Here is a 14,500-nt window from a genome sequence, read left to right as displayed (position 1 = left end):
CCGTTGTTTATCTGGAATTTAATGAATGACATTTTAATGAGGAGTATTTGATACGGGGCTTGATTTCATTACAGTGGTTGTGGAAATATATATATATATATAACATACAGCATATGTCTTGTATATGGAAAAGTCTTCTGATTCCCACCATGCATTCAACCTAACGGGTGGTGGGTTGGGGATTGTAACACATACTAATTAAACACATATAATGATGTTGACGGTCTGGTTAAGGTGTTCTTCCTACTGTGTTACTGGCGTGGTAGATGCTCTGACACCCGAGTCTTTTCTCTTCTCAACCTCCCAAAACCATAAAAACGTGGAGAAGCACCCAAATAAAGTGTTAGACTTTAGGGTCTATTATTTAGGGTCTAGAATCCATCTTAGCGCGGAAGGATACGCTTTATAGCGCGAGTGAAATTTAAAGGCGTCCATTGTCCCCCGATTGAGCCGACATGTGCAATGTTTACCGTCTCGGCGAACACTGGAACATTGTAGTTTAAATATCTATTGCGCTTTTAGTAGTGTTAAAGGGGTATTAGCTTGGTAGAGCACCCCATTCTCCATTATGAAGCCTCCCTACTTGATAATCACATTGGAATGTTATAGAAAGGGAAGCAACCGTCATAAATCTTTCAATGAACCTGGTGAACTGTCTCCATATCCCAGAAAGGTTGTAAAAGACAGACATTATGAGGAGTAATTGTTTTTTTGTTGTTGTGTTGAACTGTCTACACGTCCCAGAGAGGTTATAAAAGACAGACATTATGAATGAAGGGTAACTCTTTTGGGTTGTGGTTGGAGAGACTCGTTGTGTCGTCTCTCCCAGTTCTGTCTGACTGTCTGTCTCTCTGTCTCTCTCTCTCTGTCTCTCTCTCTCTCTCTCTTTCTCTCTTTCTCTCTCTCTCTCTCTCTCTCTCTCTCTCTCTCGTCTCTCTCTTTCTGTCTCTCTGTCTCTCTCTCTCTCTCTGTCTCTCTCTCTCTCTCTCTCTCCCTCTTGTCTCTGTCTCTCTCTTTCTGTCTCTCTGTCTCTCTCTCTCTGTCTCTCTCTCTCACTGTCTCACTGTCTCTCTGTCACTCTCTCTCTTTCTCTCTCTCTCGCTCTCTCTGTCTCTCTCTCTCTCGCTCTCTCTGTCTCTCTCTCTCTCTGTCTCTCTGTCTCTCTCTCGCTCTGTCTCTCTGTCTCTCTGTCTCTCTGTGTCCAGTGTGATAGGTGCAGATGCAGGGAACGGTATCCGTGTGTTCCTCCCTGACATAGGGATGTTCCTAGCAGGGCTGGCCTGCTGGCTGCTGTGTCGTAGTCTGTTTCAGAAGAGACCGCCAGAGGACATGGCCCAGGATAACACTGACTACGAACCGGAGGGAGAGGTGAGTGGAGGGAGACACACAGACACAAACACACACACACACACACACACACACGTGTTCACACATACACAGACTAAAACATGCGCTAACACACACACACTTACACTTTTGTTAAAATGGGAGAAAAAAGTTATTTATTTCAATAAAACCTACTTTTCTGTTATAAAATCTGTTTATCTATTTAATCTGCATTTATTGATTATCTTAACAATGACTTCACTAGTTCAGGTGGGGCTTGGCTTCGGCAACCAAAGGAAAGGATGAGAGTGGCTTTCCCAAGAAAAACTTCCAAAAGGACTAATTAGCTCACTTTAATCCATTAGACAGGATGAGAACAAGTGACTGGCGTTTCCATGTCTTCCTCAGAGTGACCTGACCGTTGCATTTAGACCCGATTTCTAGCCTAGGGGCCCATTCGAGACACAACAATTGAAACAAATTATAATGATAATGTGTTTCAAGGTAAATGGCAAATTATAGAACCAGATAATACAAATACAAGGGAAATAGTGTGTCTGGTTAATCAACAGGCCATGTCGAAATATACATAGTTCATCTTTTTGATGTCTGTGAATCCCGAGACACAGAGAACCCCCCAAAAAATCAAGGCATCAACTATATAGAAACGAGGAGAGTTTAGCCCCTCAGGATCCACAGAGTCTCAGGAATACTGTCAGAATGCCTCTCTTTGTTTTAGTTTACGTCACTTACTCTTGGTGAAATCTGGATGATGTCATCTCCTCTTGGTGAAATCTGGATGATGTCATCTCTTCTTGATGAAATCTGGATGATGTCATCTCTTCTTGATGAAATCTGGATGATGTCACCTCCTCTTGGTGAAATCTGGATGATGTGTCATCTCTTCTTGGTGAAATCTGGATGATGTCATCTCCTCTTGGTGAAATCTGGATGATGTCATCTCTTCTTGGTGAAATTTGGATGATGTCATATCCTCTTGGTGAAATCTGGATGATGTCATCTCCTCTTGGTGAAATCTGGATGATGTCACCTCTTCTTGGTGAAATCTGGATGATGTCATATCCTCTTGGTGAAATGTGGACGATGTCACCTCCTTTTGGTGAAATGTGGACGAAGTCACCTCCTCTTGGTGAAATGTGGACGATGTCACCTCCTCTTGGTGAAAATGTGGACGATGTCACCTCCTCTTGGTGAAATCTGGATGATGTCATCTCCTCTTGGTGAAATGTGCATGATGTCATCTCCTCTTGGTGAAATGTGGATGATGTCATCTCCTCTTGGTGAAATGTGGATGATGTCATCTCCTCTTGGTGAACTGTGGATGATGTCATCTCCTCTTGGTGAAATGTGCATGATGTCACCTCCTCTTGGTGAACTGTGGACGATGTCACCTCCTTTTGGTGAAATGTGGACGAAGTCATCTCCTCTTGGTGAAATGTGCATGATGTCACCTCCTCTTGGTGAACTGTGGATGATGTCATCTCCTCTTGGTGAAAGGTGGACGATGTCACCTCCTGTTGGTGAAATGTGAACGAAGTCACCTCCTCTTGGTGAAATGTGGATGATGTCATCTCCTCTTGGTGAAATCTGGATGATTTCATCTCCTCTTGGTGAAATGTGGATGATGTCATCTCCTCTTGGTGAAATGTGACGAAGTCACCTCCTCTTGGTGAAATGTGGACGATGTCACCTCCTCTTGGTGAAATGTGGACGAAGTCACCTCCTCTTGGTGAAATGTGGATGATGTCATCTCCTCTTGGTGAAATGTGGACGATGTCATCTCCTCTTGGTGAAATGTGGATGATGTTCTATGGATGCAAAGCACAGGGAGGAAGGTAGACATGGTTGGCCATCTATGACTGGCAAGGCAGACGAGTGAGATTCAACTCCAGGTTCTGCCCCTCTTTTAACCAGACAAGATGACGTCTGGTTAAAAGGGAGCAGTCCTCTGCCACCGAGCAAGACTCTTCAGAGCAATAGTACCTCTGAAACCTCCCAAACCAACTCCGTTTTTTTAGGGGCCAACCCGCAGGAAGACGAGGCAGGACTCGAGGGGGAGGAAGTCCACCGCCAGCCCGCCTGAGGAGGTCCAATCAGAATACAACAAGAACTTTCGGTGATCAACAAATCTCCAGAGACTCTCACTAATGCTCCTCGCCCCTGATCCGCTCCTTGAAAGCGGAAGCTCTGGCCTTTAGCTCGGTGCGGATGTTGCCTGTAATCCATGGCTTCTGGTTGGGAAATGTACATGGGGACGATGTCATCGATGCACTTATTGATGAAGCCACCTGACTGAGGTGGTATACTCCTCAATGCCCTTGGATGAATTCCAGAACATATTCCAGTCTGTGCTAGCAAAACAGTCCTGTAGCTTAGCATCCGCGTCATCTGACCACTTCTGTATTAAGCGAGTCACTGGTACTTCCTGCTTTAGTTTTTTGCTTGTAAGCAGGAATCGGGAGGATAGAATTATGTTCAGATTTGCCAAATGGAGGGTGAGGGATAGCTTTGTATGCGTCTCTGTGTGTCGAGTAAAGGTGGTCTAGAGTTTTTTCCCCTGGTTGCACATTTAACATTCTGGTAGAAATGAGGTAAAACTGATTTAAGTTTCCCTGCATTAATGTCCCCGGCCACTAGGAGCGCCACTTCTGAATGAGCATTTTCTTGTTTGCTTATGGCCTTATACAGATTGATGAGTGCAGTCTTAGTTCCAGCATCGGTTTGTGGTGGTAAATAGACGGCTATGAATAATATAGATCAGAACTCTCTTGGTAGGTAGTGTGGTTTACAGCTTAACATGAGGTACTCTACCTCAAGCGAGCAATACCTCGAGACTTCTTTAATATTAGACATTGGGCACCAGCAGTTATTGACAAATAGACACAGACCCCCTCCCCTCGTCTTACCAGACATAGCTGCTCTGTCCTGCCGAAGCACGGAGAAGCCAGCCAGCTCTATATTATCCATGTCGTCATTCCGCCGCGTCTCGGCGAAACACAAGATATATACTCCCCCTTTTTCTCCGTCTTTTCTCCACCCCTCCGACTGGATCTGATTTATCTCTACAGAAAGTGTCCGGTGTTGTGTGCATCGAGCTCACAGAAAAAAACAGAATGAAATGGAATTTAAATAATTCAACTGACCTGGGTTAATTAGTTGTTTAAAATCCAGAATAATGACAGAAATGAAGGTTAATCGCTTAGCGCTACTGGAACATCCTCAAATGGGATCCAAATCTACCAGAATTCACAATATTGCCCCCCTCTCGTTTGTTTTCGCATTGCAAGCAATCTCAGCCTATTCCGTTACGCGCAGCTACCCAAGAGGCAGGACACTTGGCTCCCAGGCCCGCCCAATGGCAATTACAAGTGTGGTCATTGTGTACATTGTGACAACATGACCACGTTTTTTTAGAGGTAAACCCGAGAAGAGGTAAACCCGAGAAGAGGTAAACCCGAGAAGAGGTAAACCCGAGAAGAGGTAAACCCGAGAAGTGGTAAACCCGAGAAGAGGTAAACCCGAGAAGGGGTAAACCCGAGAAGTGGTAAACCCGAGAAGTGGTAAACCCGAGAAGAGGTAAACCCGAGAAGAGGTAAACCCGAGAAGTGGTAAACCCGAGAAGAGGTAAACCCGAGAAGAGGTAAACCCGAGAAGAGGTAAACCCGAGAAGAGGGAAACCCGAGAAGAGGTAAACCCGAGAAGAGGTAAACCCGAGAAGAGGTAAACCCGAGAAGAGGTAAACCCGAGAAGAGGTAAACCCGAGAAGAGGTAAACCCGAGAAGAGGTAAACCCTGAGAAGAGGTAAACCTGAGAAGAGGTAAACCTGAGAAGAGGTAAACCTGAGAAGAGGTAAACCCGAGAAGAGGTAAACCCGAGAAGAGGTAAACCCGAGAAGAGGTAAACCCGAGAAGAGGTAAACCCGAGAAGAGGTAAACCCGAGAAGAGGTAAACCCGAGAAGAGGTAAACCCGAGAAGAGGTAAACCCCGAGAAGAGGTAAAGAATACTAAATCCAAAGCTTCATTAATTGTAGCACCACAAATGGCAATATACATTCTCAAATGCATCTGCAGGGCTGCTTCTATTGGTCAAACTAAACAAGCATTGAAACTTGGCATCGCAGGACGTAAGGCTGCAATTAGCAATAAAAACATGTCCCATGCTACTTCACGCCACTGCATCGAAGCCAACCAGGGCTGCATTCCTCTCTGCACTTTGTAGCCGTAGAACACGTTCAGATTTCACCAAGAGGAAGTGACATCGTACGTAAACTTAAACAAAGGGAGGCATTCTGACAGCATTCCTGAGACTCTGTGGATCCTAAGGGGCTAAACAAGAATTTTTCACTCTCCTCGTTTCTATATTGTTGCCTTGATTTTTTTGGGGGGTTCTCTGTGTCTCCAAATTCCTCAGGAGGGATGATAGAGTTGGAAGGCCCCCTGCCATTAAGCCCCATCCCTGGCATCTGTCCAGCTCTCTCTTTACGACTCTAAGTTAATTAAAACCACAAACAGACTGGCACAGATGGTAGAGATACCCTCACACACATGGTAATGACACCTACTACTGCCATATAAAATAGATTTACTGACGGTTGTATAATAGACCTTTGTATTCTATTTGTCCTCTCCTGGTGACATCAGATTCAGTCAAGTTTCAGAACCATGGACAGCTCATGTTTCAGAACCATGGACAGATTGTGTTTCAGAACCATGGACAGCTCATGTTTCAGAACCATGGACAGCTCATGTTTCAGAATGATGGACAGCTCATGTTTCAGAACCATGGACAGCTCATGTTTCAGAATGATGGACAGCTCATGTTTCAGAACCATGGACAGCTCATGTTTCAGAACCATGAACAGATCGTGTTTCAGAACCATGGACAGATCGTGTTTCAGAACCATGGACAACGGCTCAGTTAATAAACCCACTGTACCACAGTGGGTTTGTACCACTGTACCATTAGCTCTCTGTTAGGACGGCTGTCCTAGCTCTCCATTAGGACAGCTGTCCTAGCTCTCCGTTAGGACGGCTGTCCTAGCTCTCCGTTAGGACGGCTGTCCTAGCTCTCCGTTAGGACGGCTGTCCTAGCTCTCTATCAGGACGACTGTCCTAGCTCTCTGTTAGGACGACTGTCCTAGCTCTCCGTTAGGACGGCTGTCCTAGCTCTCTATCAGGACGGCTGTCCTAGCTCTCCGTTAGAACGGCTGTCCTAGCTCTTCGTTAGGACGGCTGTCCAAGCTCTCTATCAGGATAGATGTCCATTAGGACGGCTGTCCACCCCTTTCTTAGAAGACTGAAAGGTTGAAAAATAGAACCTGCGTACGACAGTGTGTCTAGAACCAGGCTCTGGTTTTGGCAGGAACAACTATGGTTGGCTTTAAATGGTTTAATCACTATTTGTGATAAATGACTCTCCTCTCTCTACCAACCAGGAGGAAGAGGAGAAGCTGAGCCTTGATGACAACGTCCTGTTGGATGAGGACTTTGAGGCTGGGTACGAGGCTGGAGAAGAGGAGGAGGAAGAGATGGAGGAGGAAGAGGGGGAAGATGATGAAGAGGAGGAGGAGAGCAACAAGATGAAGATTCTGCGTCACATTGCGGGTGTGGCGTCTAAAGTGAAGGAGATCATTGGGAATCTGATCACCACCGCGGGAAAAGTGGTGGTCACTATACTGTTAGGAGTCACAGGTCAGTATTTTCCAGTGTATACAAACACTTTTTTTTTTACTGTTATTTATGTATTATTGACTGTAGAGTCGTTCCACCTCAAAAAAAAGCTAAACAAACAAAACGTTGTAACTACAGAAACGATTTCAGATAAATCTGACATGGTGGGTGTTGGTGGGTGTCATGGCTTGCTGAATTGAATGACCTCATACCCAAACTAGCGCCAACAGATGTTCTTGATCAGGTCAGGTTGTCAGGAAAAACTCCTGGTCCTATCCAATACAGTATACTTCAATGCTGCCATCTCAACCACTGTGTAGCCAACTGTATATACATACAGGGAGGAGAACAAGTATTTGATACACTGCCGATTTTGCAGGTTTTCCTACTTACAAAGCATGTAGAGGTCTGTCATTTTTATCATAGGTACACTTCAACTGTGAGAGACGGAATCTAAAGCAAAAATCCAGAAAATCACATTGTATAATATTTAAGTAATTAATTTGCATTTTATTGCATGACATAAGTATTTGATACATTAGAAAAGCAGAACTTAATATTTGGTACAGAAACCTTTGTAATTACAGAGATCATACGTTTCCTGTAGTTCTTGACCAGGTTTGCACACACGGCAGCAGGGATTTTGGCCCACTCCTCCATACAAGTTTCGGGGCTGTCGCTGGGCAATACGGACTTTCAGCTCCCTCCAAAGATTTTCTATTGGGTTCAGGTCTGGAGACTGGCTAGGCCACTCCAAGACCTTGAGATGCTTCTTACGGAGCCACTCCTTAGTTGCCCTGGCTGTGTGTTTTGGGTCGTTGTCATGCTGGAAGACCCAACCACGACCCATCTTCAATGATCTTACTGAGGGAAGGAGGTTGTTGGCCAAGATCTTGCGATACAGGGCCCAATCCATCCTCCCCTCAATACGGTGCAGTCGTCCTGTCCCCTTTGCAGAAAAGCATCCCCAAAGAATGATGTTCCTACCTCCATGCTTCACGGCTGGGATGGTGTTCTTGGGGTTGTACTCATCCTTCTTCATCCTCCAAACACCGCGAGTGGAGTTTAGACCAAAAAGTTCTATTTTTGTCTCATCAGACCACATGACCTTCTCCCATTCCTCCTCTGGATCATCCAGATGGTCATTGGCAAACTTTAGACGGGCCTGGACATGCGCTGGCTTGAGCAGGGGGACCTTGCTGGCGCTGCAGGATTTTAATCCATGACGTCGTAGTGTGTTACTAATGGTTTTCTTTGAGACTGTGGTCCCAACTCTCTTCAGGTCATTGACCAGGTCCTGCCGTGTAGTTCTGGGCTGATCCCTCACCTTCTTCATGATCATTGATGCCCCACGAGGTGAGATCTTGCATGGAGCCCCAGACCGAGTGTGATTGACCATCATCTTGAACTTCTTCCATTTTCTAATAATTGCGCCAACAGTTGTTGCCTTCTCACCAAGCTGCTTGCCTATTGTCCTGTAGCCCATCCCAGCCTTGTGCAGGTCTACAATTTACCCCTGATGTCCTTACACAGCTCTCTGGTCTTGGCCATTGTGGAGAGGTTGGAGTCTGTTTGATCGAGTGTGTGGACAGGTGTCTTTTATACAGGTAACGAGTTAAAACAGATGCAGTTAATACAGGTAATGAGTGGAGAACAGGGGGGCTTCTTAAAGAAAAACGAACAGGTCTGTGAGAGACAGAATTCTTACTGGTTGGTAGGTGATCAAATACTTATGTCATGCAATAAAATGCAAATTAATCATACAATGTGATTTTCTGGATTTTTGTTTTAGATTCCGTCTCTCACAGTTGAAGTGTACCTATGATATAAATGACAGACCTCTACATGCTTTGAAAGTAGGAAAACCTGCAAAATCGGCAGTGTATCAAATACTTGTTCTCCCCACTGTATATATATATATCTGCTTCTCTAATTGGTTGATTGGTTGATTGATATCTAAGTGTATCTGTGTCCACCAGGTGTAATACTGCTCTCGCTGACATCTGCGGCCTAGTTCTTTGTCTTCCTATAGATCTTTAAATATCACTGTATCCGTTTGCATCTATCTATATATATCGGAATGCTTATTGTACTGTTTCCACCAGGTATCACGCTGCCCTCCCTGACGTCGGCGGTCTATTTCTTCGTGTTCCTGTTCCTGTGTACGTGGTGGTCGTTCTGCCGCACCTTCGACACCCTCATCTTCAGCTGTATGTGTGTCCTCATGGCCATATTCAGCGCTGGACACCTGGTCGTCCTCTACCTCTATCAGTTTCAGTTCTTCCAAGAGAGCATCCCTCCAGAGGACAGCTACATCAGGTTAGATCTGTCTTTCTGTCTTTCTTTCTTTATGTCTGTCTTTTATGATGACAGATATTTAGTTACCCTGGTTACTGTGGCTGCTAGGTGTTTACTATACAGCTCAACTCCAGTTAACTGTGTGCGTTCAGTAAATATGAACTTTCACCATTTTAATCCAAAATATGTACAGTATCGCCACATCCAAGCAGAAGCCAAAATCCACTTGTAGAAATCCATCAGGCTTTTAAACGTAGTGTATTCTCGTTCCTCAATACTTACTGGCTGTAACATAGATTGTCATTTTAATTCATGTATGAGGAGGGATGGGATAGGGAGATCATTAGTTGTTTATGTGGAAGGTTGTGGATAAGTGTTAAGGTTGAATTCCTAATCCACCCCTTAACCCCCACTTTACATCTGAAACAATTGGTTCACTGTTAGCAATATAGTAAACTCCCACCCAGTCTGTGCCATGATTGCAGAAGCTACTCATCAGTGTTGTCCTCGCTGCTATTATAACATAACTACTTATTTAGACAATGTATTTTAGCAGTGTTGCCCTTGCCACTATGTCCCTGGCAAGATAGCCTTGGTGTTTCTGCAGACTATTGATTCCAATGTCTTTAGTCTGCTGGCCTTGCATTACAGCAGTGTGTCACGTCCAATGCTATTATGGCTATCTATAGCATTAGCATCGCCTCATATAGCATCTGTCACCTTGTATACCATTAGCATCACCTTATATAGCATCTGTCACCTTGTATACGATTAGCATCACCTTATATAGCAACTATCACCTTGAATGCCATTAGCATCACCTTATATAGCGACTGTCACCTTGTATACCATTAGCATCACCTTATATAGCGACTATCAACTTGAATAGTATTAGCATCACCTTATATAGCAACGGTCACCTTGTATACCATTAGCATCACCTTATATAGCGACTATCAACTTGAATAGCATTAGCATCACCTTATATAGCAACTATCACCTTGTATACCATTAGCATCACCTTATATTGCAACTGTCACCTCGATGGTCCATTTCCTTCCTCTCACTTTGCACAAGGATGGAGAGGATAAGCTAATGGCCACACCCACACATGCGATGACATCTCCTGGTTTCAATGTTTCTAGAGACAATATCTCTCTCACCATCACTCAATACCTAGGTTTACCTCCACTGTATTCACATCCTACCATACCTTTGTCTGTACATTATACCTTGAAGCTATTTTATCACCCCCAGAAACCTCCTTTTACTCTCTGTTCCAGACGTTCTAGACGACCAATTCTCATTGCTTTTAGCCGTACCCTTATCCTACTCCTCCTCTTTTCCTCTGGTGATGTAGAGGTGAATCCAGGCCCTGCAGTGCCTAGCTCCACTCCTATTCCCCAGGCGCTCTCTTTTGATGACTTCTGTAACCGTAATAGCCTTGGTTTCATGCATGTTAACATTAGAAGCCTCCTCCCTAAGTTTGTTCTATTCACTGCTTTAGCACACTCTGCCAACCCGGATGTTCTAGCTGTGTCTGAATCCTGGCTTAGGAAGGCCACCAAAAATTCTGAAATTTTCATTCCTAACTACAACATTTTCAGACAAGATAGAACTGCCAAAGGGGGCGGTGTTGCAATCTACTGCAAAGATAGCCTGCAGAGTTCTGTCTGACTATACAGGTCTGTACCCAAACAATTTGAACTTCTATTTTTAAAAATCCACCTCTCTAAAAACAAGTCTCTCACCGTTGCCGCCTGCTATAGACCACCCTCTGCCCCCAGCTGTGCTCTGGACACCATATGTGAACTGATTGCCCCCCATCTATCTTCAGAGCTCGTGCTGCTAGGCGACCTAAACTGGAACATGCTTAACACCCCAGTCATCCTACAATCTAAGCTTTATGCCCTCAATCTCACACAAATTATCATTGAACCTACCAGGTACCTCCCCAAAGCCTTAAACATGGGCACCCTCATAGATATCATCCTAACCAACTTCCCCTCCAAATACACCTCTGCTGTTTTCAACCAAGATCTCAGCGATCACTGCCTCATTGCCTGCATCCGTAATGGGTCAGCGGTCAAACGACCTCCACTCATCACTGTAAAACGCTCCCTGAAACACTTCAGCGAGCAGGCCTTTCTAATCGACCTGGCCGGGGTATCCTGGAAGGATATTGATCTCATCCCTAAAGTAGAGGATGCCTGGTTATTTTTTTGAAATGCCTTCCTAACCATCTTAAATAAGCATGCCCCATTCAAGAAATTTAGAACCAGGAACAGATATAGCCCTTGCTTCTCCCCAGACCTGACTGCCCTTAACCAACACAAAAACATCCTATGGTGTTCTGCATTAGCATCGAACAGTCCCTGTGATATGCAGCTTTTCAGGGAGCTAGAAACCATTATACACAGGCAGTTAGAAAAGCCAAGGCTAGCCTTTTCAAGCAGAAATTTGCTTCCTGCAACACTAACTCAAAAAAGTTCTGGGATACTGTAAAGTCCATGGAAAATAAGAACACCTCCTCCCAGCTGCCCACTGCACTGAAGATAGGAAACACTGTCACCACTGATAAATACACTATAATTGAGAATTTCAATAAGCATTTTTCTACGGCTGGCCATGCTTTCCACCTGGCTACCCCTACCCCGGTCAACAGCCCTGCGCTCCCCACAGCAACTCGCCCAAGCCTTCCCCATTTCTCCTTCTTCCAAATCCAGTCAGCTGATGTTCTGAAAAAGCTGCAAAATCTGGACCCCTACAAATCAGCCGGGCTAGACAATTTGGATCCTTTCTTTCTAAAATTATCTGCCGAAATTGTTGCCACCCCAATGAGCTGATAACAGAGGCCTAGTACCAATGGCTGTGTCAGAATGGCACCCTATTCTCTATATAGTGCACTACTTTAGACCAGGGCTGGCACCCTATTCCCTATATAGTGCACAATTTACAGTACAGTACACTACACTACACTACAGTACACTATACTACAGTACACCACACTACAGTACACTATACTACACTATACTACACTACAGTACACTACGCTACAGTACAGGACAGTACAGTACACTATACTACATTACACTACACTACACAACAGTACAGTACACTACACTACAGTACACTACACTACATGACACCACACTACACCACAGTACACTACAGTACACCACAGTAAACCACACTACACTACACTATACTACAGTACACTATACTACAGTACACTACACTGCAGTACACTTTACCACAGTACACTATACTGCACTACACTACACTACATTACAATACACTACACTACACTGCACTACAGTACACTATACTACACTACACTACACTACACTACACTACAGTACAGTACAGTATACTATACTACACTACAGTACAGTACACTACAGTAGACTATACTACAGTACACTACAGTACACTACACTATACTACACTACACCACAGTACAGTACAGCGCACTACACTACAGTACAGTACACTACACTATACTACAGTACAGTACAGTACAGTACAGTACACTACAGTACACTACACTACACTATACTACACTACACTACAGTAAAATACAGTACACTACAGCACAGTACAGTATACTACAGTACACTACACTATACTACAGTACAGTACACTACACCACACTACTGTACAGTACAGTACAGTACAGTACACTACACTACAGTACAGTACACTACAGTACACTACACTACAGTATAGTACAGTACAGTACAGTACTCTACAGTACACTACAGTACAGTACAGTACAGTACTCTACAGTACACTACACTACAGTACACTACAGTACAGTACACTACAGTACAGTACAGTTCTCTACAGTACACTACAGTACACCACAGTACACTACAGTACAGTACAGCGCACTACACTACACTACAGTACAGTACTCTACCCTACACGATACTACACTACACTATACTTCAGTACAGTACAGTACAGTACACTACACTATAATTCAGTACTGTACAGTACACTACACTATACCATAGCACAGTACAGTACACTATACTTCAGTAGAGTACAGTAGAGTACACTACACTATACTATACCATAGCACAGTACAGTACACTATACTTCAGTAGAGTACAGTAGAGTACACTACACTATACTACACTGCAGTACACTACACTATACTTCAGTACAGTACAGTCGAGTACACTACACTACACAGCACAATACTACAGTACACTACACTATACTATACTTCAGTACAGTACACTACAGTGCACAATACTACAGTACCGTACTCTACCCTACACCCAGCCCTCCGTGTCCTAGCCTACCAGGGAAACTCACCCACCCCCTAAATAAGTGCTTTGCAGTCCTGGGTTCAAATACTATTTGACATTTTTCAAATACTGTTACGTTTACTTCCTGGAGTACCATATGGGCGTGGTTTGGAATTTCCCGACAATTCTATTGGATCCATTGCGCAAGCTAAGCTGAATCATGCCCATATAAAGTATTTCAAATTGTTATGAATACTATTTGAACCCAGGTCTGGTATAGTGTTGTTTGGTCCCCATGATACAATAGGCTAACATCTCCGGCTCCTGTGGGAGTCCTAATTGTGTGTGTTGACAGAGGCCTGGCCTTGCTGCCTGGCTGACTGTGTGGCGGTGCTGAGTGAAGGGTGGTGACAGACTTAGTTTTCACATCGCTTCCTGCCTCCTCAGCTTACAATAGACCAATCTGGAGTGAAATGCCCCTAGCTACAGATCTAGGATCAGCTTTACCTCCCCCAAACCTTACCCTAACCATTAGTGTGGGGAAACAGTGTCCTAGGGGATATTGTCCAACCCTACACTACAATAGACCAATCCTCTTCCTCTGATTCCTTCCCACGTCTCCCTGGAGTGAACACTGGTGCACTTCATGGGTTTAAAAAAAGACGGATTGGTGTGAATGCTTAGTTACAAACAAATCACATAGCTTTTTTAATATATCGTTTTGAAAAGGGGAGAGAGAACGTGTGCACACTTCAGGGAGGAAAGGGGGAGGAAGGGAGTGGGACACTCAGGTCATGTGACCTGCTATTACCAGCTGCAGGAAGTAGCGTGGAGGTGGTGAGGCGGTATAGCTGCCGGTAACTCGTATTCCACAGGGGGCTGCATCTCAATACTCTAGAGTGACTTCATCTCCTTGTCTCCTGTCC

General features: G+C 44.4%; 1 protein-coding gene across 1 annotated transcript in view; it reads left to right on the top strand.

Moving 5' to 3' along the window:
• The window catches only part of LOC110531049 (piezo-type mechanosensitive ion channel component 2), a 220,057-nt gene that overhangs the window by 64,327 nt on the left and 141,230 nt on the right, over positions 1-14,500 (top strand). The window contains exons 5-7 of the mRNA XM_090182937.1: positions 1,206-1,368; positions 6,783-7,038; positions 9,123-9,336. Of these exons, the coding sequence (XP_090039063.1) occupies positions 1,206-1,368; positions 6,783-7,038; positions 9,123-9,336 (633 nt within the window). The remainder of the gene's footprint in view (positions 1-1,205; positions 1,369-6,782; positions 7,039-9,122; positions 9,337-14,500) is intronic.

The sequence above is a fragment of the Oncorhynchus mykiss genome, chromosome 8, assembly GCF_057628025.1.
Source record: "Oncorhynchus mykiss isolate SJ-2025 chromosome 8, ASM5762802v1, whole genome shotgun sequence".
Lineage (NCBI taxonomy): Eukaryota > Metazoa > Chordata > Actinopteri > Salmoniformes > Salmonidae > Oncorhynchus > Oncorhynchus mykiss.
Note: the sequence above shows the minus strand (reverse complement) of the source record. Positions and strands in the feature narration are given on the sequence as shown.